A 27440-nucleotide genomic window follows, 5' to 3' on the forward strand; every position below is an offset into this window, starting at 1 on the left:
ATAGAATAATCGATTCTAAAACTATTTGATTGTAAAAGCCCTACTCAAGATATGAGCAGTCGTTTGGCTGAATTTAGAAAGCGGGTGAGAAGCTCGGCCATCCGGGAGGGGCTCAGAGTAGAGCTGCTGCTCCTCCGCATTGAGAGGAGCCAGATGAGGTGGCTGGGCATCTGATTCGGATGCCTCCTGGACGCCTTACTGGTGAGGTGTTCCGGGCACGTCCCATCGGGAGGAGACCCCGGGGACGACCCAGGACACGCTGGCGAGACTACGTCTCCCGGCTGGCTTGGGAACGCCTCGGATACCCCCGGAACAGCTGGATGAAGTGGCTGAGGAGGGGGAAGTCTAGGCTTCCCTGCTAAAGCTACTACCCCCGCAACCTGACCTCGGATAAGCGGAAGAAAACTGATAGATGGATGGATGAAATTAGTTTTGTTATAGGGCCAAATTTTCTGATAGACTGTAATGAAAATTGTTTTTTTAAATACAGCTGTCTAAAGATCAGATGCCAGATATTTACTGAATGTGCTGATGTTGTGGCGGACAATATTTTCAGAAATCCTTTTGTTATTTGCTTGTTTTTCTTTTGTTGTGTTTTTGAAAATGAATCACACTTGTTTACTTTTTACCAGGTGAATTTTCAGAAAAACAAAATGTACATTTTACCACAGTTGCACTGTCAATGCTGTCATTTCTTTTGTGAAGTTGCCTGCCTGTGAGCGCTTATTTCACTGTAGGGAACAGTGTGCAGGAAAGACACGAGGATGTTTTGTCCTATACGGTGGGAATGTGCCTTAATTGCATTCTCCTTGCTTTTGCTTCAGGAGAGTCACCCATAAGCCCCCTATTTGAAAAGTCACTCATTTTCATTAATGTCTCACACTTAAAGCAACAAGTTATCCCCTTAGTTTCACTTTTTCTAACAAACAGCAAAGTCCAACTTGACCTCATTTCTTCGTTTAAGTAAGCTTCACAAATGGATTGAAACAGAATGGCAGGAAGCAGGCTGATGTAATATTCGAAAGTAGAAGGGAAATGCTAAATATTTAAAGCACATTGCAACAGAGGAAGAGCATGTTGTCATTCCCCAAAAACCATGACATTGCAGGTGTTCATGCTGTTGTTGTGATTTTCGGCTTGTCCCATCAGTGTTTGCCTCAGCAAGTGTGAATGACACCAACAAAGGCTACTGGTATTATAGTCTTGTCTCCAATCTTTCTTGCAAGTCTTCATTTTATTAAAATACTACACTGTTTTATGTAAATGTACTAACACCCAACAGCCGGCTCGTGCTCCTCCTGCACTGCACTGTGTAGTAAAAGTAGTGTTTACTTACCATAGATTTATATACACACTAAATATTGCTGAAAATATTTTGGGATTTTCTAAAACAAAATGCACACAAAATCATCCTCATCCATGCCAGACTGGGCTTGTCGTTTTATCATTGCATTACAATTAGTCACTTTAATTTAATGGTAAACAAAAAATGTGCTATATATTCACAGTTGATTTGGTAAAGGTGGTACAGTGGGAGCTTGGAGCTAGAAGCTTTTAGGTTCGATTCACGGTCAATGAACCAATTATTTTCCATGGGAATGTTGCGTGCATGAATGAGGCAAGATTGTGAAAGCTCTTGGAGTACTAGCCTATTTATCTGACAATCCATTGTGCCACGCATAAGCATAAACAAAACTACAAAATTACATTGCACACACAAAGACAGCCTTTTTTTTTTTTTTTCTTTTTAAAACCAGCAGACTAGGCGCAATATACAACAGCAAGAACGGCTGAAAACAGGCAGTTTTCCTTTGACAGGGATGAAACGCCTGCGCAAACATGTTTTATTTGAGTTCATGAATGTTTTCATGAAAACAGTAGTCTCAAAAAACGTTTTTTTTAACCTTACAGGTGTTAAAAGTCTGACCTTTTGTCACAAGCATCAGAACATTGCTGCTTTCAATGCTTGTCATTCTTGGACACAAACAACACTATTTCCAAGTGCCAAGTTTCTGCACAAAACATGTTATTCTTGGTCTAACTGTAACACTAGTGATGTGTTTGTGTGTTTTGTTAAAACAAAGTTTCATGTTCCATGTCTTCCTATTATGAGCTTGAGTGCTTTTAAAGCTCGTTTAGTCACACAATAGGAACCACATTAGGTGTCCAGTCGCTCCCCTGCAAGTACACAATATGGGTTCATGTTAAGCTGACCCTGTCTCAGAACTCCTCGGGTCTATCCCTGATTACTTGGTGTAAAATAAAACCGGTGTGAACATTTACAAAGGGCTAAAAGCCTTAACGCTTGTTTCCTGGCATTCAACTCGCAAAAGTGCAGATTGTCCCATTTAGTTTAGTAAGTGACCCCTGCTGGGTACCAAACAAGCCTGTGGCGAGAGCTCAGACCTTCACTCATTAATCCCAGGAACGCTTCCTCGAATAAATTCTCAATTTGTTGTCAATTAATCAGTCTCAACGGATGACATAAACTATGTACTCGTAGGTTCCCCATCTTTGACTTAAAAATCTAAGACTGAAAATAAAATAGAAGAGAAATACCTTTGTCGTTGTGCAATGAAAATGCAGAAAGCCTTGAATTAAAGATCCTGTATTTTGGTTATTTAGACCTCCATAGAGTAACTCTCTAACATGGACTTAGTAATAAATTGTCAAATTTGATTTTAAAAAACACCTTGGTTTTGTCATAGTAGTGTCCAGAAAAGGCCGCTCTGACAGCTACTTCTGTTTGACCCAGTTTTGTATCTGCTTTGTCCATATTTGGCTACGACCGCCCCCCTTTCCTCTGATTGGTTGCCTCCGTATGGAAGACCCAATTGTGAGAGAATACGTATTTATGTTGACAGCGCTGGCTTGGGAGCAGAAAGGGAAGGCGGAGACCTTCGCTAGTGACGTAGATAAACTCGAGAAAATTCTAATTACCTGATTTCAGGCCCTTCAGCAGAAAAATTCTGGAACTCAGGAATCCATGGACGATTTTAATCCATAGTTCATGTTTAGAGACAATATTACATCCCAAATACTAGAAAAAGTTGGTTTGGCAAAATATGTCCCCTTTAAGGTACAGTGCATGACATTATGTTATATTTGCATTAAAAACAAATCTAACGTAACACCATAACAAAAAGATGATTTTACTTTAAGCTAACAGTCTAACCTCTGTAATGCAGCCCAATATAAATGTAGTTATTGCAAAGCCATTGTGTTCTCAGGTACTTTAAGATGACACAGCTTTATGTAAAGACTATAAAGTACAAAGTACTACTCTTTTGGAATCTGTTAACAGATATTGGTGGATAACATAAGGTCTTATCACGTTTCAATCTTATAAAAAATATATATACTAAAAGGTGCTTCAGTCCAGATTTTTTATTTTATTTATTATTAATACAGGTAATTTTATACTTTATTTGGAACTCTATCTGTTCCAGCTCTGCCGTCTTCAGAGGCATCTATCTTCTGGGGACCACCACCAGCAGGACCTGTTCCAGAACCAGCCGCCCATGTTTGTGTCCCAGCATTCCCAACCAACTGCTCCCAATTTGATAGAGCTGATCCAGCTGTGTGGGGGGACAGTCTGCAAAAATGTGCGTCAGGCTGGAATCTGCATAGGGAAGTACAGCGGCAGGAGACCCGTGGGAAGTAGGATTCTGTCTGAGCAGTGGGTGCTTGGTAAGATGCATTCTGTCACTACATTAAAATTACACCTGAATTTGTGGTTTCATTCTTGTTGTTGTTTTTTCTGTGCTTCCATTTCAGACAGCATCACTAATTTGAAGCAGATTTCATATGATAATTATGACTTGGCGTAAAAACTGCTGAATATGCTGCATGCATATCTTAAGTTTCTGCTCTTCATCTTTCTTCAGAAATTTGTGCTGAGGCTGACTATACTGTAATTACTCAAATACACGTCCTAATACAGTCCTTGTGCATCATCCACCTAAGACAAAAAACACCTCTGTCACCTAGATGATTCCTTTTTTCCATTCGGAAAAAAGGATAGTGAGTATATTTTTTTCATCTTTTTTTATGTTATTGTTCTCACACTGACATTAGTTAACTGCTGAGCCCATTTTAACTCTCTTGCGTAGGTTGGGTGAGGTTGATAACTTTATTGATGCTGAAAGAAATTTTGGTTCGCTAACCAAAATAGCTGCACCTACTAATGCATATATAATCAGTCTCATAGAAATTATCTCTGAGAAATTAAAGTTTGGAGTCATAATGCATGTTGTAAACGAGTTCCTTGCACAGTATTGGAGATGTTCTCACAATATGTGGAAATAATGTCTTTAACAGTGATTAGCATTCCAGTAGACTCTGACGTGATGGCTCTACATTGTGTACGTCCTGTTTTTGTTCCGGGGACCTACACAACTTGATCCATCCATTCTGCTGTGGATCTGGGTGGTTTGCTGCATTCCTCCATATTAACCAATTTGATTTTGTTTTAAACTGCAGTTTCACTTGAAGTAAATTATAATAGACAATTAATATTTAATAAATGCTTTGCACAAATAAAAGCCTCCTCCCTAATAAAGACCTCACCTGTACTTGAGAAAATAACAGCCTCAGGTCACCATTTACATGAATGTGGTAAAGTCTGAAATATAAAATTACTTTTTGTCCATGGTTATGCATTGAAAACTACTGTCTCAATAAATTTTACCTTTGAGTTATATAGATGGCTCCATACAAATACTTTATTTGTGAAACGTGGTGCCACTTCTTGTGAATGTTGGTATACTTTTTTGTAATGTCCGTCTCCCAGGCACGGTGGATGACTGGTTAGCACATCTGCCTCACAGTTCTGAGGACCAGAGTTCATATCCCGGCCCCGCCAGTGTGGAGTTTGCATGTTCTCCCCGTGCCTGGGTGGGTTTTCTCCGGGCACTCCGGTTTCCTCCCACATCCCAAAAACATGCATTAATTGGAGACTCTAAATTGCCCGTAGGCGTGACTGTGAGTGCTAATGGTTGTTTGTTTATATGTGCCCTGCGATTGGCTGGCGACCAGTTCAGGGTGTACCCTGCCTCTCGCCCGAAGATAGCTGGGATGGGCTCCAGCACACCCGCGACCCTTGTGAGGATAAAGCGGTACAGAAAATGGATGGATGGACGGACCTTGTCCCACCTCAAAAATAGAACACATACAGTTAGCATGATTACACCAAAATGTATCCATTCATCCATTTTCTGAGCCGCTTCTCCTCACTAGGGTCGCGGGCGTGCTGGAGCCTATCCCAGCTGTCATCGGGCAGGAGGCGGGGAACACCCTGAACTGGTTGCCAGCCAATCGCAGGGCACATACGAACAAACAACCATTCGCACTCACAGTCACACCTACGGGCAATTTAGAGTCTCCAATTAATGCATGTTTTTGGGATGTGGGAGGAAACCGCAGTGCCCGGAGAAAACCCACACAGGCATGGGGAGAACATGCAAACTCCACACAGGCGGGGCCGGGGATTGAACCCAGGTCCTCAGAACTGTGAGGCTGACGCTCTCACCAGTCATTCACCGTGCCGCCACCAAAATGCAAAGATTCAAATTGCCAATGTCCACAAAACTTTAGGCGGTCAGGGGTTGAACACATGATACAAGGTAGAATAACATTTTCATGACTAACTGGCTAGGAGTGTACGGATACAGTAATGTATTTTTTAACCATTTGAGCCACAAACCTAAAACTGTGGTACAGTATTATAAAATGTGATGTTTTTGTTGTTGTTGAATTTTATAATGTCAATGAACATTCTCTCACCCAAACCAATGTTGGTTCAAAATATCTGAGCCCCATTTCATTGTTAATAAATATTCTTAATATTACATAGCAGTATTTTTTTATTTTTATTTACTGTTACAAGGAAAATGAAACAAGTAAATCTAAATTGTTCGGTGTTTATGAAAGTAGTGGGACCTCTGAGTGATGAATAGTTCTGCAATAATGTGAAATAAACGACCCCTCCTTGAGCTGTCACCTTCTCGTGGTGGAGGGGTTTGTGTGTCCTAATGATCCTAGGAGCTAAGATGTCTGGGGCTATATGCCCCTGGCAGGGTGACCCATGGCAAACAGGTCCCAGGTGAGGGACCAGACAAAGCACAACTCCCAAAAACTCCTATGATGACAAACAATTCAGGAAGATGTTTTCCCTTGCCCGGACGCGGGTCAACGGGGCCCCCCTCTGGAGCCAGGCCTGGAGGTGGGGCTCGAAGGCGAGCGCCTGTTGGCCGGGCCTGCACCCGTGGGGCCCGGCCGGGCATAGCCCGAAAGGGTAACGTGGGTCCCCCCTCCGATGGGATCACCACCTGTGGAATGGGCTAGGTATGTGGAATGTCACCTCTCGGGCAGGGAAGGAGCCCGAGCTGGTGTGTGAGATCGAGAGGTTCAGACTATATGTAGTCAAGCTCGCCTCCACACAGGGCTTGGGCTCTGGTACCAGTCCTCTCAAGAGGGGTTGGACTCTCTTCCACTCTGGAGTTCCCCACGGTGAGAGGCGCTGAGCAGGTGTGGGTATACTTATTTACCCCCGGCTTGGTGCCTGTACGTTGGGGTTCACCCCGGTGGACGAGAGGGTAGCCTCCCTCTGCCCTCGGGTGGGGGGACGGGTCCTGACTGTTGTTTGTGCCTATGCACCAAACAGCAGTTCAGAGTACCCACCCTTTTTGGAGTCCTTGGAAGGGGTGCTGGAGAGCGCTCCCGCTGGGGGACTTCAAAGCTCACGTGGGCAATGACAGTGAGATCTGGAAAGGCGTGATTGGGAGGAACGGCCCCCCCGATCAGAACCCGAGCCGTGTTCTGTTATTGGACTTCTGTGCTCATCACGGATTGTCCATAACGAACACAATGTTCAAACATAAGGGTGTCCACATGTGCACTTGGCACCAGGACACACGAGGTCGCAGTTCGATGATCGACTTTGTGGTCGTGTCATCGGACTTGCGGCCGCATGTCTTGGACACATCCGGTGAAGAGAGGGGCGGAGCTGTCAACTGATCACCACCTGGTGGTGAGTTGGCTCCGATGGTGGGGGAAAGATGCCAGTCCGAGACCCAAACGTATCATGAGGGTCTGCTGAGAACGTCTGGCAGAATCCCCTGTCAGAAGGAGTTTCAACTCCCACCTCCGACAGAACTTTGCTAATGTTCCAGGGGAGGCGGGGGACATCGAGTCCGAGTGGACCAATTTCCGCGCCTCCATTGCTGAGGTGAGGGATGCCGTCAAACTGAAGAAGGAGTCCTATCGAGCCTTTTTGTCCCGTGGGACTCCTGAGGTAGCTGATGCGTACCGGCTGGCCAAGCGGAATGCAGCTTTGGTGGTCGCTGAAGCAAAAACTCGGGCATGGGAGGAGTTCGGTGAGGCCATGGAGAAAGACTTCCGGACGACTTCTAGGAAATTCTACTCCACCATCCGGCGTCTCAGGAGGGGGAAGCAGTGCACCATCAACACTGTGCATATTGGGGATGGGGCGCTGGTGACCTCGACTCGGGTCGGTGGGGAGAATACTTCGAAGACCTCCTCAACTCCACCGACACGCCTTCCCATGAGGAAGCAGAGTCTGGTTTCTCTGAGGCGGGCTCCCTATCTCTGGGGTTGAGGTCACCGAAGTGGTTAAAAAGCTCTATGGTGGCAAGGCCCCGTGAGTGGATGAGATTCACCCAGAGTTCCTAAATGCTCTGGATGTTGTGGGGCTGTCCTGGTTGACACGCTCTACAACATCGCGTGGACATTGGGGACAGTGTCTCTGGATTGGCAGACTGGGGTGGTGGTCCCCCTTTTTACGAAAGGGGACCTGGGGGGGGGGGGGGGGTGTTCCAACTACAGGGGGATCACACTCCTCAACCTCCCTGATAAGGTCTATTCGTGGGTGCTGGAGAAGAGGGTCCGTCTGGAAGTCGAATCTCAAATTCAGGAGGAGCATTGTGGTTTTTGTCCTGGCCGTGGAACAGTGGACCAGCTCTACACCCTCGGCAGGGTCCTCGAGGGTGTATGGGAGTTCGCCCAACCAGTCTACACGTGTTTTGTGGACTTGGAGAAGGCGTTCGACTGTGTCCCTCAGGGAGTCCTGTGGGGGGTGCTTCGGAAGTATGGGGTACCGAACCCCCTGATACGGGCTGTTCGGTCCCTGTACGACCAGTGTCAGAGTTTGGTCCAGCATTGCCGGCGGTAAGTCGGACTCGTTTCCAGTGAGGGTTGGACTCTGCCAAGGCTGGCCTTTGTCACCGATTCTGTTCATGAATTTTATGGACAGAATTTCTAGACGTAGCCGAGGCGTAGTGGGGGTCCGGTTTGGTGGCTTCAGAATTACATCTGTGCTCTTTGCAGATGATGTGGTTCTGTTGGCTTCATCAAGCCGTGATCTACAATTCTCACTGGAGCGGTTCGCAGCCGAGTGTGAAGCGGATGGGATGCGAATCAGCACCTCCAAATGTGAGACCATGGTCCTCAGGCGGAAAAGGGTGGTGTGCCCTCTCCAGGTCGGGGATAAGATCCTGCGCCAAGTGGAGGAGTTCAAGTATCTTGGGGTCTCGTTCACGAGTGAGGGAAGAATGGAACGGGATATTGACAGGCGGATCGGTGCAGCGTCTGTAGTGATGCAGACTTTGTATCGGTCCGTTGTGGTGAAGAAGGAGCTAAGCCGAGAAGCGACACTCTCAATTTACCGATCTACGTTCCTACCCTCACCTATGGTCACGAGCTGTGGGTCATGACCGAAAGAACGAGATCCTGGATACAAGCAACTGAAATGAGTTTCCTCCACAAGGTATCTGGACTCTCCCTTAGAGATAGGGTGAGAAGCTCGGTCAGCTGGGAGGTGCTCAGAGTAGAGCTGCTGCTCCTCCACATTGAGAGGAGTCAGATGAGCTGGCTGAGGCATCTAATTCGGATGCCTCCCGGACGCCTCCCTGGTGAGGTGTTCCGGGCACGTCCCACCGGAAGGAGACCCCGGGGACGACCCAGGACACGCTGGAGAGACTACGGCCTGGGAACGCCGCCGATCCTACCGGAAGAGCTGGATGAAGTGGCTGGGGAGAGGGAAGTCTGGCGTCCCTGCTTAAACTACTGCCCCCGCGACCCGACCTCGGATAAGCGGTAGAAAATGGATGGATGGATGAAATAAACCTCTTAGAATGAAAAATTGTAAAGTGAATGATGAACAAACTGCAATATCAGCATTTTGGTGAAGATAGTCATTCATAAGAATTACATGTAATTACATTTACAAGTAAATCTCATCTTTCACTTTGATATGAACACAGAACATACACTATTTACTGTGTATATAATGTAGGTTTGTATACATGCACATACTGTATACACCATATGAAATATAGAAGGTTTGAAAATATATTTATATATATTTATTTGTTTTTAGTCTCAGCCAGCCCGACCTAATTGATAGTGCTGGACAACACTCACCTGTGAAGTATAGCATAATTTGATTTAATCTCACTGATCATTTTATATTTTAATTTAATTTGTCAAATGAAGTGATGTGGATAAAACATGAAAACATCCAAAATACAGTCGTATAGTATCAAATTCCATAAATATTACAATTCAAATTGTGTGGATTGATGCTCAGTCATTCCTTGTAATAAAGATATTTGATTTAAAAAATAATTTGATACTTGGTAATGTATAAAATTCTATAAACAATCATTGTAAAATATTGTATACATGCTCAAAAAAATTAGAATTTATAAAATAACCTTGTGTTACTGTATTGTCACATTCTGAAATGTCCTGGATACAATTTGGACCTTGTTGATACTGGTTGCTGTTAAAGTGCAACAGAAATAAAATACCGTTGAGGTAAATCTTTAAAATGTATGGCTACAACAAAAAATTAAACTACAAAACGCAAGTATAGTTGGTGTTATGTGGTAATGCAGTACTGTATTGGCCTTTAAGATTAGGAACGCCCACCAACGGATTGGACCAATGATATCCATCTGGGTTGCGTAGGGAGGTGTGTATGACATTTGGTGCCAGAAGGAAGCTAGGTCAAAACAGCTAACCGATAAGAGGCAACAACTAGTTTATATTAAGATATTTTATTATTATTATTACTACCCGCTCGTAACCGCTAAACTAACACCTGGACTAGCTTTACTACCCGTTTACGCTACCACGTTGCAATGCTGCGTTTTATCTCAAAACTAGTTTTCTTACTAGAGTTTGTACAGTAGGCTAACGGATAAACTAACTTGTACAGTAGAGCCACTCGTGCTCTGGTATGTCCTTTTAGTTCTATAACTTAAAACATATAGCTTTAGATAATTTATTCTGTTTTGTATGCCGGCATGGGAAAATAGTTGTTGCCGGCTCGGCTAAGAGAGTCATGTACACAAGGTTAAAGCTAGCTTTAGCCTGCTCCTCACTCGATTTCCTTTCTAATGCTGATTGATGCAGGCAGGTGTGCTTTAATAAGCAGGCCAGAGGAAACATTCGGGAAGTTTTTGTTTCTCTGTGTGTTAAGTGAGTTGTGAGGTGGCAACATGCTGCTCTCTCTCGTCGTGCACACGTACTCGCTGCGGTACTGGTTTCCGGCCACCGTCATGCTGGGGACCGCTCCGGTTTACCTGCTCTCGTGGGGGGCCTGGCGCTTCCTTTCCACTCTTTTACCTGCCAGACTTTACCACACTTTAGACGACAGGCTGTACTGCATCTACCAGAGCATGGTCCTCTTCTTCTTCGAGAACTACACGGGAGTGGAGGTGAGTATGAGTTATGGCTGTGCCACCTGCACTGATAAATGAGCGCTGCCTGTGGGTAATAAAATGAGTGTTGTATGCTTCGAAATGTATTGAGATTCTAGGTGTCTTCAAACAGAACCAGTTAAGAAAGTTTGCATTACTTTGAAGTTTGTGGCCACACATGTAGAGTGCATTAACTATTATTCCTTCCACAGTCAAAACTACGACCATTATTAAACCTTTAGTAACTTAACAGGCATTTTTTTTAAGTACCAGGAATTATCATACTAGTTTAGCCAGAAGTCAAGCATTCTTCCAGTAATAAAACACTTTCTGAACACTCCAAACTTCATTGACGAATGAGGAGGCTAGTTATAAATGCAGATGTATTCATTCCAAGCACTGTCACACAAGTAACAAATGCGATAAACCAGTAATGCAAATCAAAACGGCACACTCATTTATGATCACGTGAGAAGTACCTGGCAGTTTACAAGTCAACGGCTAGAGAAGTTAATTGTATCAATGTACATCTTAAATTCTTGTTAAACTGGATGGACAGGCAGATGGACTCAAATGCAAAACAGTCAAAGAATATGCAAATTTAATTCCTGTCTTCACAAAAAGTTAAATACTGACTCCAGCTATGAGTGATAAGAAGCCAGTGTGAATGGAGGAAAAACAAGCTTCAATCTATCCATTTTCTATACTGCTTATCCTCACGAGGGTCGATAGCCGATGTACACAATGGACTGGTCGTCAGCCATCCTCAGGGCACGTATACACATCAACATAATTGTCGATACTTTGTTAATAAAACACAGCGGTCACTGAAAGAACTTGAAACTGATAAAAGTAATAGCAAGTTTAAAAACAAAAGTACTGAACATTACCTAATGGAAATTTTGTTGTTGAATTGTGGTTCAACAGAATTGTTTTTATTATTATTATTTTTTTTTAAACTAATGACTCGGGCTTAGACAGAAAGGTGTTACCCTTAAAAACGATTGAAAATAGTTTGACCATAGGGACATATAAACAAGATGTGTCCTCTAATTAGCATTATGTGTCTTCAAATTTGTAATGAGTCAGTGTGTCACTTTCAAGGACCGTGCTGTTTGGTAACATGGTCTAGTCTGTACCATACTGAATGTAGACCACAGAAAGTGGAGGAGAGAGTTGTCTTATGAGATGAGAGATTATTATAGACAAACACGTTGAAGATAAAGCTGTGAGACCAACTCTAAGCAGCTTGATGTACAGTTGCACATAGTTTTCAGAAGTTTAAGTGGCATAGCGAGACTGAAGCAAACCATCCTGGATGTCGCCACAAGAGGAAATGGATGACAAATTGAAGAGATGGCTAGTACAAATGAAACAATACAATACAAAGAGCCCAGAACACCCCCCAAAGAAGTTAAAGGTGAACTGAAAGGTCAAGGTACATCAGTGTCAGATCTCACTACCTGTCATTGTTTGAGCCAGTGGACTTCCTGGAAGACGACTGAGGAAGACACCACTGTTGTAAGCAAACCATCAAAAAGTGAGTCTGCAAATTGCCTCAGTGCAAATTGACAAGCCACAAAGCTTCAGATAGACTGTCCTTTGGACAGATGAGACAAAAGTGCATGTAGCCTTTTGGGAAGGCACATCAACTCTTACTTTTTTTACAACCACAATTCGAAAGCGATGTCTGATTTTTGATTGGTTAATTTTCAGTAAATTTTTATCTCATTATTTTTTTATTCAACCACAACAATTGTGGGTTTATCTTTCATTAACAGAGGGGTACCACCAATTTTATCCATGTGTTTAGATAAACAACCATTCACACCCACATTCACACAAATGGACAATTTAGCATCTTCAATGAACCTACCATGCATGTTTTTCTGTGAGAGGAAGCCTGAGTACCTGAAGAAAACCCAGACAAGCATGGGGAGAACATATAAATGGAATACAGGAAACTCCAAACCTGGTAACTGTGACCACTTATTCACCGTGCTGCCCATACAAGCATTCCTATAGAGACAAAACCCTTTTAAACACATTACCAGATAACTAGCAACCCTTTATTGCTCAGTGACTGTTTTTGTCAATGTCTTCAATGTCTTTATGTCTCAAAAGTGTTCTCTGTCAATTGACTGTCTGTTGTCGTAGTAGAGCGGCTCCAACTACCGGAGACAAATTCGTTGTGTGTTTTTTGGACATACATTGCAAATAAAGATGATTCTGATAAGGAGGCCGTTAGAAATGTCGATGATGCATGTCACACATTTTTTTAAATGTCACACAAGTAAAAATAAAAACACACTCACAACACACGCACAACACTACTTGATTTTGATCATGTGACAACCAACTGGCAGCTAATCAGTCAGCAGCTCGATGTTATTGTACCAATGTAGGTCTTCCTTCTCAAACAGCCCAAACAGATGGGACTCAAATGCACACTAGTCATAGAATATGCAAATCAAAGCTGATACTGTAAATACCAGCTCCAGCTGAGAGTCCTGTAACGTGAATGAAATGAAAATGAAGGAAAATATGGGAAAACAAACCTCCCAACAAAAACACACAACAAAGGTAACAACATTAAACATTCAGTCATCCAGAGGGCTATTGCTGATCATGTCCAAGATTGAAACACTATCAGTGGACAAAAGTACTATAGCGGTGTAGTGTTTTTCTGCTTTAAATCAGTCCGCTTACTTTACAGTCGGTCTTATGTTCTTTTTGTCTTACCAATGTCCTCTTCTCAAAAAAGGTTTCACTAAATGTCAAAGGGAAAAAAGCAAGTTGTAAAATTTTGTCTTTTGATAGTGGCTGAAGTCTAGTGAGGTGTGCTGAAGGATATTGCTGGCAACGGGCGAAATGCTTGCATCTCCAAAACTGTTAAGTTTTCAGGAAACCAAAAAAAAACGGCATGTTTGTTGAGCCATTAACATTTCATCTTGGGTTAAAAAACATTTTCAACACTTTTGATTGGTCATTAATTTGTTAAAAATAACTGTCCAAAACAATAGATTTGTAAAAAAAATAAAGAAATAATAATTATGGCACGGTGGACGACCGGTTAGCACATCTTCCTCACAATTCTGAGGACCGGGGTACAAATCCAGCCTGGCCTGTGTGGAGTTTGCATGTTCTCCCCATGCCTGCATGGGTTTTCTCTGGCTACTCCGGTTTCCTCCCACATCCCCAAAACATGCATGGTAAGTTAATTGAAAACTCTAAATTGTTCGTAGGTGTTAATGTGTAAATGGTTTTTTGTTTATATGTGCCCTGCGATTGGCTGGCGACCAGTTTACGGTATACCCTGCATCTCGCCTAGAGTCAGCTGGGATAGGCTCCAGCACGTCCGCGACCCTAGTGAGGATAAGTCGTACGGAAAATTAATGAATAATAAATATGAAACTGAACAAATTTAGACATGGAGGTTTCCACCTGTCACTGATATGTTGATGCCTGTCATACATGTATTATTACCACGTTTTTTTACGTTTTTCTTTTTTTTTTTTTTTTTTTTTAAACACCCTCCCACAAATACTTTGGGGGTCAAACGACTCTTTCAGCCGTTAAGTTACCAATGAGCACTACTTTTTCCTCGTGGTCTTTCATCAGCTGCAGTGTGAGCCTTACACTTGGGTTATTTTGCAAAACAAATGCTAATCTGCTCCTTCTCCTTCCACTTTAGATCATCATATATGGAGATATACCAAAAAACAAAGAGAATGTAATCTATCTGTCCAATCATCAGTGTACAGGTAAACCAAATGTACATACATGTGCCTTAAACTTAATCTAATCTGGCACACAGTTGGAAATAAGTCTCTTGATATATTTGGTAGTGGACTGGATCATTGCTGACATGTTGGCGATAAGACAGAGTGCCCTTGGTCACGTCAGATATGTTCTTAAAGATGGACTCAAGTGGCTTCCACTCTACGGATGGTATTTCTCTCAGGTAATGCTCCTGTGTGAGTGCTTTTAATGTCTTGATTGTATGCAGCTGTCATGACGTTGCTCTTTCTGTGTCAGCATGGGGGGATCTATGTGAAACGAAGTGCCAGGTTTAACGAAGAGGCTATGAAGAAGAAACTTGTCTCTCAGAATCAGTCAGGAGCACCAGTAAGTCGACAATAAAGTCTGAAATTGGATGTCAGACTAAATTGTCAACACGGAGTTTTATGCTGGACCAGTGTGTGGGATCTTGTTCGCTTCACTCTGATGTGGAGAAGGACATGGTGTGTGGAACCAGTGGCCCACTTGACACCATGACTCACACAGTGGAATGGAGTTTTATTTCGACACATTGCTAAATGCACTCTACTTAACCACTTTAATGGATATGCACTTTGACCCCCCCTCCAACCCTCCCTCACCCCCGTCCCCCCAATTCAAGGAAATATATATATTACATTCATCAAAGCTAAAGAACCTTCATAAAAATTGCAGTAGCAACCACACCAATCATGGAACATTGTAATTAAGTACAGACATAGTATTTTGTTGCCAGTAAATCTACTAGATCAGAGCTCCTCAATTAAAAATTAATGATGTCCAAAGTTAAGAAAATTTCTTCAAGCCAACATCCAGGATATCATAACATATATAGCATTTTTCATAATCCAGTCCCAAATATTTAGTTTTCATCAACTGACTGTTAAATGAAATTAATAAAATTAAAATTTGACAGTGTTACATAATTATTTATTGATGATTTTTACACTGGAATGGAAGGGCTCGTTAAACCTAATCAAAACAATTAACCAATATTTTTGCTGGTTACATTAAATGCAAGCGTTTGTATAGAAGGTCTAGTGGATTCCCATCATTGTCTGCCTATTGAGGTCTCCTTTACTAGAGGAATTAATTTTAATTTTATTGCATAGAAAGTTCTGATTGCTTTTTTTCCTGGGTTTGAATGGGGTAGTTTTTGTGTGTGCGTGTATGTGTGTGTGTACACAAATTGCCCTGGGGACCACAATAGACATTGAGAGCACTTGCAATAGTAATGGATCAATTTTATGTTTTTGTCCGCGACCCACTTTTTGCCCCAAGAGTCAAAAGTTAAATCATTTACTTTAACATATTCTCTACCCATAGATGTACCTCGTCATCTTCCCGGAAGGAACACGCTATAATCCCGAGCTCAAGAATGTTATCGCCGACAGTCAGGCCTTTGCTACTAAAGAAGGTACTGACTTGACAGCAAACCGCAACGCTGCACTGCAGCATGCTGATGACACACGCAGTCTGTAAACAGCTGACGAAGAGCTCTGGTCATTGGTGCAAGCTACTGTTTGATCACTGACATACTGTAAACCTTTACTATATAAGTGCATAAGATGTTATCGTTACCTACTACAGTAATTACAGTGGAACCTTTTAAGGTTCAGCACAATCCGTTTTGGCTGGTCGACCTCCAATTCGTTAGAATTCTTATACTGTTTTTCCAGTCGGAAATTATGGCAATTGAAATAATCCTTTCCAGAGTCAAAATAGTCACCTTTATTAACTATGCAGGCCCTGTTTAAACTAAAGAAACAGCTGTGTAATAAAACTCCTCACCTTATGATGATGCTTAAAATAGGTGAAATGTTGAAAAAAAGTTACCTGGTGTTCTTTGTAAAATGTGAAAACCAGAAATTGTAAACTTAACCTTCCCATGACAAAATACTGCTGACTATGTGGCGTACATTACAGTTTGCTTCTTTTTGTAGTGTTAGCCATATTCTAATGAACAGCATTTATACCACTTTAATTTGCTACACTACTGCAATATCACATACATAAAGGGTTCTAAGGTCATCGTCGCATTTTTCCTTTTCGCCATTACTGGTACCATTTAAATAAAATAAAAAATAAAAAACTGCTCACTAACTATGTATGTATACAGTATTTTTTTTTTCATAAAAGTAGCAGGCTAATTTTTCACAAAACTTGAAAGGGTAGCAATAACGACTACTACATTTTGTGTCACAAGAAATGACATGACAGATTTAATTTATGGAGGTCGGCACTTACCTGGTGCCCTCTTGTTCAGAATCCATTATCAATGTATTAAGTAGCAAAGTATTGGGAACTTTGAAAGAGGAGTATTTTAAAAGCTATTCTTAATCTATTGCAATAGGGATTGCCTAACAACAGTAAATTCAGTTCTCCTTCACACTACTGACAATAATAATGATAATATTAATAATGAAAAGGAAAGTTGTCTGATAAAATAGATTTACTTCGTTTGTGTGACTTCAGGGACATTTTCCGTGTTGCTGGATTTTCTGCATCAGCACATTTCATCTGATCCTGTTCGATGAGGCACCAGGATTATCCCCACCCTCTCTGCTGAAATTAAATGCATCTCCAAGTCCCAGTTTTAAATATTGCCTTCCCCCATTAATCCAACTCACTCACAGGAGCTGACGTGCACATGACATTATCTGCTATTAGTGAAGTATTAGTGAGCAGATGAGCATGCCACCTCCACACTGAAAGCACTGCACAGTAAGTGCTCTCTCAGTCCAAGCATTTTCATTGACTTACTGTGTTCTCTAGTCATTGTGCTAAATAGAATGGTACTCTGTAGACTGTAGAAAACTCGAGCCTGAACAACCTGTCATAAAATGCAGGTATCAAGATTAATGTAAGTTATTAGAAATTAAGAAAAATACCTTGAAACAAGAAAAAACATTTTAATGGGTTCTTCAGCCCCTGCCCCGAACTTCCGCAATGTTGATTGAGTAATTATTGTGTAACCTTGCTAACTTGGGAAAAACAACAAAAACACAGTCATTAAAAATCATAACGTCATTTGTGCAATACAGTGGGCAAGTCTAACATCCCTGAAAGTCTTGTGATTTGGAGTTTTAAAAAAATTCCGGAACCTCAAAAACCATCTTGTTGAGACGTAAGTATGTTTTTTTTAAGAATATTTTTGATGCAACCACAGAAGGGTAAAGAGGAAGTGTGATATTAACAATTCAACCAGAAATGGAACACCTGTAGATGCTCAGTACAAATAAACAATAAAATAGCAATTGCATGCAAACATTCACACTTGTGGCTGATAACATAATGGCTGATGAGTTGCATGGAAATGAGAAGCTCGCCAACAGGTTGGGTTAGTTTTCTATTTATTTATTTATTTATTTATTTCCCCCCCCCCCCCCCTTTTTTTTTTCTTTCATACTTCCATGACAGTTTGGAATGTTGAAATGTTGCTTAAAACACAAAATTGTTTGCTGGGACAGTTTAAATTTGGTGAAAATTCATTCACATTACATCATCCATCCATCTTACACTGTTCCTGTTCAGGGTCGCAAGGAGCTGGCTTTTACCCAGCTGACTTGGGAGGAAAGCCAGGCTCCACAATGGACTGGTTGCCAGGCAATCACGACACACACATTACATAACATTGTTATGGGGAAAATACTTGGAACAACTTGGAAGTCAATCAGCATCATGCAATTGAATTGTGTTCAACTTTGAAGATTCCATTTTACTAATTCATTTTTTTAAATGTGTGAATATTTTGATCTGCTGCAAGAGATTTAAAACCACATTGAACTTGTTCTGTAGGGCTGGCTGTTCTGAGACACACACTAACGCCCCGAATGAAAGCATCTCACGTTGCCCTTGAGACCATGAGCGGCTACTTGGATGCAGTGTATGACATCACGGTGGCCTACCAAGGAACGCTCGGTGCCGACCACCAAAGAAAACCAGCGCCTTCAATGCCGGGTATATTAGGTTGCTTCTCATCATCACTTGATCTCATTTGATCTAATGGTTACGTAGATATTCAAGTAGCTTTCGGAATGCAAATTATTGGACTCTTCTCTTTATTAAGCAGGAATCTACAGATGACTGCGACCCTACTATTGAGTTGAATTACCTGCGTTATCCTACAGTTTACAGCCGTAATTGCTACACAAAGTCGTTACTTATCTGGAGACCTCAAAGTAAAGTCTGTCTGTAAATACTGGTTATTATGCGATACACTTTCATTTTCACAGCCGGTTTCAAACAGCTGCCAAGCATTCTTTGTTAATCAGTGTTTCCACAATCATGCTGGTGTTGGACGATCGATTCGGCAATGTTCAACCTTCTAACAAGGCCCTCAGGAATGAATCACAAAGCCAACCTTTACCTACTGCTGTTTGGCGGCTCCCTGTAAACAGCATGACTCCCTGTTTTGGATATTTTTTCATTATTGCGATTTGCAGTGATTCAGCGAGTGCTCTAGCAGTGTTTAGAAAAAAACATCCCCTCACTGTAAGGAATAAACAGCGACAAACGGATCAAAGAGGGTACAACTTCCTTCTCACCTTCTCCTCACGGACTTCCTGATATAGTGTGGCGAATGTGACTGGTTGTTTGACAGGAGATATGTGAAATGAGACACTGTGCGGTCATGACTCAGGCATAGGAGGTCTTAATCAAAGAATAATAAACAAAGTTGGTTTTACTTCAAAATATTGTTATTTAAAACAAATTAATATGTCTGCCTCAAAGTTCTGAGAACTGGGGTTCAAACCCCGGCCCCGCCAGTGTGGAGTTTGCATGTTCTCCCCGTGCCTGCGTGTATTTTCTCCAGGCACTCCAGTTTCCTCCCACATCCCAAAAACATGCAGGGTAGGTTAAGTGAAGACTCTAAATTGCCTGTAGGTGTGAATATGAGTGTGGATGGTTGTTTGGCTGGCAACCAGTTCAATTGGCTGGCAACCAGTTCAGGGTGTATCACACCTCCTGCCCGAAGATAGCTGGGATAGGCTCCAGCACTCCCGCGACCCTTGTGAGGATAAGCGGCTCAGAAAATGGATCGATGGATATGCTTTTAACATTTTTAGGTCATACCTGTAATTTACCTAACTTAAGTCACGTTGAGAGTGGCATTTTTTTCCTGTACCGCTTATGAATGAATTCCATGCTCGTTACGGGTATTGGAAACTACAGTACAAATAATGGTCACAGTTCTCAGATTTTGAAATTACTATGTTCATTCCCACTCTGATTGAATGCCTACCACTTTATTGGAACCTGATTCTTTTGTCCAACAACTTTGATGGTACAAAATTATTAGATTGTTTGCATCAGTATTGAATGAGTATGATCGCTGAAAGCGGAACATGTTAATAAAGCTTATACAATTTATCTGCATTCATATTATGCATTCTTATCAGAAAATACTTATATTTAGACTATCTTACAAATAAATATAAATAAATTAAGTATGAAAATCAGAAGACAGTGTGACTTGTGGAAGGTCATAATGTCAGTCAGTCCTGAGAACAGTGTTTCAGGTGTTTTTTCAAAGCATGTGGATCAATGGACCTTTTGGCAGAACCACTCCTCACCCAGGTTGGAATTTTCTGTATTGCTTTGAAGGTCTTGCAAGTCCACAGAGGCCATCATCCACTGGATGGTCAGTAGCCCTACAACTCAAAATCACATGCCGCAACCCCATGAAAGAAAGGTCCAAGAATGTTTTTTTTTTTTTTTTCCCTCCACTCTCACTGAGCTGCCAGTGTGTAGTCACAGTCCATATTTCATGTCATGCTAGAAGTAAAATGGCTTTTTGCTGTTGACTTCGACTAGGTTTCCCCTCTTGGCCGCTGCACTAAGTTTTCCGGATACGATTGGCTGTTGTGGAAACAGGAAGTTTAAATTCTCAGGGGATTCCTGTGTAGCGTTGCGCGTTCACACTTGCTTTGTTACTTCTGGCGCTTTATGTGTTGTCTCATGATTTTATTTGACTTGAGACTGAAAATGCTAGTGGTTTACTTGCACAATGTCTCTTTATTGGTCTGTATGTGGGTACACCTAGATTTTTTTCTTGTAAAAAAAAAAATCCCATCTTTTACATAATGAAATATCTGACGCCTGATTTGAATGAAGGGCTGCACAGTGGCCGAGTGATTGGTGCCACTGCACACATTTATTCTGTATTTTTGATATATGTAAGACTGTATTTGAACCATGCAAAGCACATTGTGAGTCCTTCCTGTAAAAAGCGATCCATAAAAAAATAATAATAATAATTTACCCACATATGTATGTACTTACCACATCCGCCTCACAATTCTGTGTTATGGGGTTCGAACGTCAGCTCAGGCCTTCCTGTGTGGAGTTTCCCCGGGCACGTTGGCTTCCTCCCACATTCCAAAAACATGCGTTTGGGGTTCATTGAAGACTCCAACTTGTCCAGAGTGAATTTGAATTTGTCGTTTGTCTACACGTGCCCTATGACCAGTGCAGGGTATACCCCACCTCTGGTCCAAAGTCAAACGTGATCTGGATGAATAAGATTTGAATGAACAGCATTATGAGTATGAATCAGTAGGATCTGATTCTGAATAGTAGTACAGTAATCCCATTTAACATGTTCAGACACTTGTAGTGCTGTCACATCTCATCAGATGAGCTAGTCATTATTTGTACCTCTGTCTTATCGTATTACGTTTGTTCACTTAGGATCCAGAGGGAGTTCTGAATCTAGATGAAACTTCCCCTGCTTTTTACCTGTGAAGAGCCCAGTTTCTTTGATGTTCCCTCATTGATTTCCCAGGTGACAAGTCCCTCTTTGGAGGTGTGATTCAATACAATTCTTCTACAATTGGGCTAATCCAACTTTGATTGTTCTCCATTTACAGCCAGCAACACCACATGGTGCACAACCTTCCTGCATGCAATAGCAACTGACTCACTTTTTACGTGCCGCTTTGCTGTAAGCCTCTTCCTGTTTTTGTTTAGTCTCCTTATTAATGTTTCTTTTTTTTTCTTTTTTCTTTGCAGAATTCCTGTGCAAAGAATGTCCAAGAGTCCACATCCACTTTGAGCGCGTGGATATCAAGGAAATTCCTCTCGAGCCGCTCTTCTTCCGCAGGTGGCTGCACGAGCGCTTTGAAATCAAGGACCGGTGAGTGTGCATGTGATAAATTTAATCAATAAGCAAACCAGCAGTCATGTTTTGCTCACACGCTTCCCCAATGAAGCATCCGGTCCTGTCTGTCTGATGTCACCGTCAACCCGAACATAACATCAAGCGCAAACACTATACAGTAATAACATGGGCAAACACAGTGCTTTACATAAGTGACTCAAGTCACGTCGAAAAGGAAGGTTTTTATCCATTTCTGAGTTTTGATGATGGTTAGACTCACCTATGATGGAATTCTTGTTAATTACCATTTTTTATCAATTTTAATTTAGATTTTGCTTGACCTTCATTACTAGTTTTTGCAACATTAAATTAATTTGTTAGACAAATTTTTGTGTATGCATATTGATAAGTATTTCCATTCAATGGCTCATATTGTGTCGTATGATATAGTATGCTTTTTAAAATATTGATTCTAAAAGGAAACTCAAGGTTTTGTAATAAATCCATCAGGGTGTATTTATGTTTCTGGTTTTAGTTCCACTTGTTCTCTGATTGTTGTGCAACACAAAATATACAGCTTTTAAATTGAATTATAGTAAAATATATTTCATAATATAGCCAAGATTTTTTGCAAACTACAATAAATGGCAAACCTTTAAATTTGTATTTAAGATTAATGCACTGTTCTTTGATATTCACTATACATGTGCATCTTTCAAAATTATAATTTTTCCCCTTTTTACATTTTTTTTTTTTTTTTTTCCAATCCACGATCATTCTTGGCCCACACGCTCAACACTTGCCTATTTAACACTCAGATCCTGCAAAATATTGGCATCAAAAGCTGGCAAAAATCAGCCTTTGCTTTTTAACAGAACCAAGCAAAAGTAAGTTATTGCCACAACTGTGTCCGCTTTTCACAGAGCGACACGGCAACCTGCAATCAAATAATTAAATGTGTGACAGCTTCAGCATCTGGTGTTTTATATTATTTTTTGTTTTATTTTATTTTTATTTATTTATTTATTTTTTAAATAATTTTTAATTCACGATTTATTTGTTAGATTGTTTTCAGTCAACAAAATAAACAGTAGGCAAGCATTAATGTCATCAGCAGTGTGACAACAGAAACAATATGGCTGGTTAAAATTAATTTAAATTAGATAATTTCCAACTCCACATAGACAGTAGCCATTAAAACCCGACACAAATTGTAGAGAATTTTCCCTCCGAGCCATAGTGAGAGTGCATCACCTTCTCCAATTTCAAAGTACTTTTTACTATCACCTCTTTTAGGAGGCAAGCCTATCAATCTGGAAAGGGACTGTGTAAGGAAGAAAAAGACTGCTTGTAGTGAAACCATTGCCGTTTCAATAAATTTGGCCCACAAATGGAAACCGTTTTTCTCACCTTTTTATGTCGCTCTTCGGTATAAATGGCACAAGGGGCGAGACAAAATTCTGGGAATAAAGCCGCCTGCAGAGGTAGTAGTGTGTGTGTGTGTGTGTGTGTGTGTTTGTTTGGCAGGGGTGGGCAAACAAACAGCCATTCGCACTCACAGTCACACCTACGGACAATTTAGAGTCTTCAATTAATGCATGTTTTTGGGATGTGGGAGGAAACCGGAGTGCCCGGAGAAAACCCACGCAGGCACGGAGAGAACATGCAAACTCCACACAGGCGAGGCCAGATTTGAACCCAGGTCCTCAGAACTGTGAGGCAGATGTGGTAACCAGTTGTCCACTGTTCCGCCCTCATTTAGCCCTTTTTTTTTCTTAAAATTGGAAAATGTATTAATCAAATAATTGGTTGTATTTAAAAAAAAAAATACAATTAAGATAATAGTAAATGTATACATTCAACATGTTTCAATTTTATTTTTATTTTTTTTAATAATTTCACTAAAAAATGTATTCATCTTAGCATCTTCGATAGCAGCACGGTGATGGAGTGGTTAGCACATCCGTCTCATAGTTCTGAGGTTGGGTTTTTGAATCCTGGCTCTGGCCTTCCTGTGTGGAGTTTGCATGTTCTCCCCTTGCTCGCATGCATTTTCTGTGGGTACTCCAGCTTCCACCCACATTCCAAAAACATGCTTCCGAGGTTCACTGAAAATTCAAAAAAGTGAAAAGTGAGTTTGAATGGTTGTCTGTTTATATGTGCCTTGTGATTGGCTGGTGACCAGTCCAGGGTGTAAACTGCCTTTCGCCCAGATTCAGTTGGGATAGGCTCCAACTCACGCGTGATCCCACTGAGGTATAGAAAATAGATGGATATCTTACATACACCTTTTAACTTTACTTTTACGTTTTATTTTCCCCTCAACTATGAATGACCCATCTGTCCCATTTAAGAATCACCTGTAGCCCTTGAGCACAAAAGTTTGCCCACACCTGCTGTAAGGTACAGCTGCAAAGGGTGTGTCGAAAGCAGTCGTCTCTGTCCAACAAACCTTTTATACATCACACGAGGCGCTAATTCCATCTGATTGTGGATACCGTGTTGTGGGTAAAAGCACCCAGTTCCGGAAATATCCCGCCTTTGTGGGTGTTTGTGTTTAAATGTTGAGTCTTTCGAAGTGGGATTTCTGTTCGAAATTGTAGAATGTATGTCTTCACTTTCCTGGCTTGCGGGACCTTTGCTCAAATTAAGTTGCTATATGATAGTTTGATAGCCGGATTCTGCGGTAGGATAAGACTATTGAGTAGAGCGGCACGGTGGACAAATGGTTAGTACGTCCGCCTCACAGTTCTGGGATTCAAATCTTGGTTGCACCCTTCCTGTGTAGAGTTTGCCTTGTCTTTGTGGGTTACTTGCAGGTACTCCTGCTTCCTCCCACATCTTAAAAAAAAAAAAAAAAAAAAAAAAACACAAAAAAAAATATCTTGTTAGATTAATTGAAGACTTAAATTCTCCACTCATGTGTATGGTTGTCTGTCTATATTTTTTCAGTCCAGGGTGTAGTTTGCCTTTTTCCCAAACTCACTGTAGAAAATGGATGGGTTATCACCTAGTGAGGATATTCACTGGTTAAAGCAGCAAAAGACAGTGCAAGATATTTCAAAGCGATACAATATACTGAAAAAGAAGTATGATGATGAGAGAGAAAAAAAATGATGCAGAAGTTGGCTGAATACTAACAAGCTATTCAATCATTTATGCCGATCAGATAGATGTGTGCATCCTGGAATGTTTCAACCATTTCCTTGATTCCCCCGTGATTAATGGATGCATCATAATCACAAGATGTGCAAATGGTGCTGGTTCAATATAATGATAAGAAGGCATTTTGAAGTGTTAAATTAAATTGAAACCTCTTTTGTATGCGAAGAAGAATTCCTCAGACACGTCTCTCCTTTCAAAGGCTGCTGGCGGATTTCTACGAGCGTGACAACGGACGCAAACTATGCAGCTTCCCCGGGGAGGGCAGACGTTCCCCCCTGGGGCTCTCCAAAACCCTCCCGGCCGTGCTCGTCTTGGGGGGCCTGACGCTGCCTCTGCTGCTGACCGACACCGGCAGGAAGATGTACTGGAGAATCTGGGTGTATGGGACTCTTCTAGGTTGGCTTTGGGTCAATACGCTTCCTTAACACACGCCTGACGATGTGCAAAAGCGATGCCATGTTTCAGTATTCCCACACAGGTTGTGTTCCAGAAGCAGTGCTGTGGTACATACAGTACAAATACGCAGTCGGCGCGCACGTCCACACCACACGCGGCTCACTGTGCTGAAGCCATGCAAATAATTATTCGTGTTGTGGTACTTTTTGTTTCCTGGAATTATCAGGCTTTGGGGAAACAACAGTGGATTTGTTCAAAATAAATTGTATGAAATTCCTCAGTCAAGCTAAAAATAGTCTCATAACCAACCCACCACCTCCCCTACCCACTTCGCTCTCATCAGCCAAACGTGTATCCTTGCATGCTCCTTATTGTTCTAGCAGACATTGGCCAATTTCTACCCTTGTTTGGTAGGCAAACTGAAGTCATTCTTCTAACTGATATGATTCATGTAGTTCATGAAATGTGTTTCAGTATTCCATATGCAAATTGCCACGTTGCTCATTGTGCACTTCTGCTGCTCTTCTCGTTGACCATCCTGTCGTTACAGTGGAACCTTTAAAGTCCAACACCATCTGCTCCTTGACACTGGTCGACCTACAAGATGTTGTAATTTCCCAACAATTATTGCCCTTATAGGAATAAATGTGAGGAGAGTTTCTTCATTCAAGACTCGCCATCATCAAACTTTTAACCATACAAGCAATGTATTAAGTAAGATTTTACCCTTCTTTGTTGTCATATGTATATACATAATCAGAGGTATATAGAACTACTATATAATAACAGGAAAAAAAATGAAAACAACACATGATTTGAAAAATGGAGTGCAAATAGGTTGTATATATATATATTTATATAATCTGCTCTGTTAAATTAATTAGACTTAGTACTTGGCTTCCTACCACACTCCTTAAAATGCATATTAGGGTCACTGACGACTGTCCATATTTGTCAATGTGACTGGATGATTGTCGAGACGTGTCCTGCGATCGACTGGCGACCAGTCGAGGGTTTACCCCGCCTCTGACTCCGAAGCCAGCTGTGATTGGTTCCAGCTCAACCTTGACTCTAATGAGGATAGGTGCTATACAAAATGGATGGATATTGGACTTGGTAAGCTAGACACTTTCCTATGTTGCTCAAAGTCAAGTTTATTTGTATAGCACTTAATCACAAAAGAGTCTCAAAGGGGTTCACAAGCCCAAAGTTGGCAGTGACCGACGACGTCACCTAATCTAAATCTCCAGAGCCTTGTAATGTTTATGAACATGCTCATTCTTTGCCATTGCTGGTACCCTTCTGTGGCGGCATCACCCAAAAATCCTTATGGAGCTAATCTTTGAGATGCTGTAGTTGCACAAAACTTTCACACCACATATTTTCCAGAACATTTTGTTAAACTCCAAATTGTTTGACGTTTGGGACGTTCTACTTTTGGGTTCCACTGTACATTCAAATGACTTGGTGTGCAACGAATGCAACATAATTGTAGTTTGCGACTGCGGAGGGTTTTAGCCCCCTACCCTGCTGCACTTTTTGCCATATATGCATTATGTTTTTTAAAAATTTGAAGATGACAAGTAAAAGCATCATGAGAGAGAAATCTTGTGAATGCTTGCCAGCACTTAAATTGTTCCACTATAGCAGAGTTGCAGAACCTTAGGCCAGTGGGTCATATACACACCCTGAGAACATCTGGCCCACCATGCAAAAAAAATAAAAAATATTCAAAGCTACCTGGCCCTGTGTGGAAAAAGTAATTGCCCCCTCCCTCACCTCTTGTTAAATCATGAATTAACTGTGGTTCATCACATTTTTGGGAAAGCTGAATTCATTTTCACTGATGACACCCAAGCCTGATTACATCCAGTCCTGTTTAACCAAGAAATCCATCCATCCATTTTTCTAACCGCTTTTAAATAGAACCTGTCTCACAAAATGAATTTGGCCAAAAGATCGCAAAAAGCTGCAGTAAAATTCTACGATCCAAAGAATTTAAAGAACAAATGAGAAATACATTTACATCGATCAGTCTGGAAAGTGTTACAAAGCCATTTCTTAAGCCAAAATAGTGCCAAAATACATCCATAGAGATGTGAAAGACTCATTGGCAGTTACAGAAAACACTTGATTTTGGTTGTTGCTGCTGAGAATGGTTTCAGGGGCAATTATCACACAGAGCAAGGTAGCGTTTAATATTCCCCCCCCCCCCTTAATAAATCACTATTTAATAGCTCAACTTTATGTTTACTTGGGTTATCTTTGTCTGA

General features: G+C 41.4%; 2 protein-coding genes across 3 annotated transcripts in view; both read left to right on the forward strand.

Moving 5' to 3' along the window:
* The window catches only part of mcph1 (microcephalin 1), a 33424-nt gene extending 28629 nt beyond the window's left edge, over nucleotides 1-4795 (forward strand). For both annotated transcript variants that reach the window (XM_061690907.1, XM_061690908.1), the window contains exons 14-15: nucleotides 3450-3690; nucleotides 3778-4795. In XM_061690907.1, the coding sequence (XP_061546891.1) occupies nucleotides 3450-3690; nucleotides 3778-3830 (294 nt within the window). In that variant the 3' untranslated portion in view covers nucleotides 3831-4795. The remainder of the gene's footprint in view (nucleotides 1-3449; nucleotides 3691-3777) is intronic.
* A 5212-nt stretch (nucleotides 4796-10007) lies between these two features.
* On the forward strand, nucleotides 10008-25832 carry agpat5 (1-acylglycerol-3-phosphate O-acyltransferase 5 (lysophosphatidic acid acyltransferase, epsilon)). Its single transcript, XM_061690481.1, has 8 exons — nucleotides 10008-10742; nucleotides 14419-14488; nucleotides 14573-14688; nucleotides 14763-14852; nucleotides 15831-15921; nucleotides 18303-18464; nucleotides 21519-21642; nucleotides 24971-25832. Exons 1-8 carry the CDS (start codon nucleotides 10524-10526, stop codon nucleotides 25194-25196), a joined length of 1098 nt encoding a protein of 365 aa, XP_061546465.1. The 5' UTR covers nucleotides 10008-10523; the 3' UTR covers nucleotides 25197-25832.
* Nucleotides 25833-27440: the final 1608 nt, after the last annotated feature.

This window comes from Phycodurus eques, chromosome 11 (assembly GCF_024500275.1).
Source record: "Phycodurus eques isolate BA_2022a chromosome 11, UOR_Pequ_1.1, whole genome shotgun sequence".
NCBI classification, from domain to species: Eukaryota; Metazoa; Chordata; class Actinopteri; order Syngnathiformes; family Syngnathidae; genus Phycodurus; species Phycodurus eques.

Bases quoted from the DNA above. Each gene is read 5' to 3' on its own strand.
- agpat5 (XM_061690481.1), top strand. From the start codon at position 10,524: ATGCTGCTCTCTCTCGTCGTGCACACGTACTCGCTGCGGTACTGGTTT. The intron at 10,743-14,418 runs GTGAGTATGAGT...CTTCCACTTTAG, and splicing joins AGAACTACACGGGAGTGGAG to ATCATCATATATGGAGATAT. The intron at 14,689-14,762 runs GTAATGCTCCTG...TTTCTGTGTCAG, and splicing joins ACGGATGGTATTTCTCTCAG to CATGGGGGGATCTATGTGAA.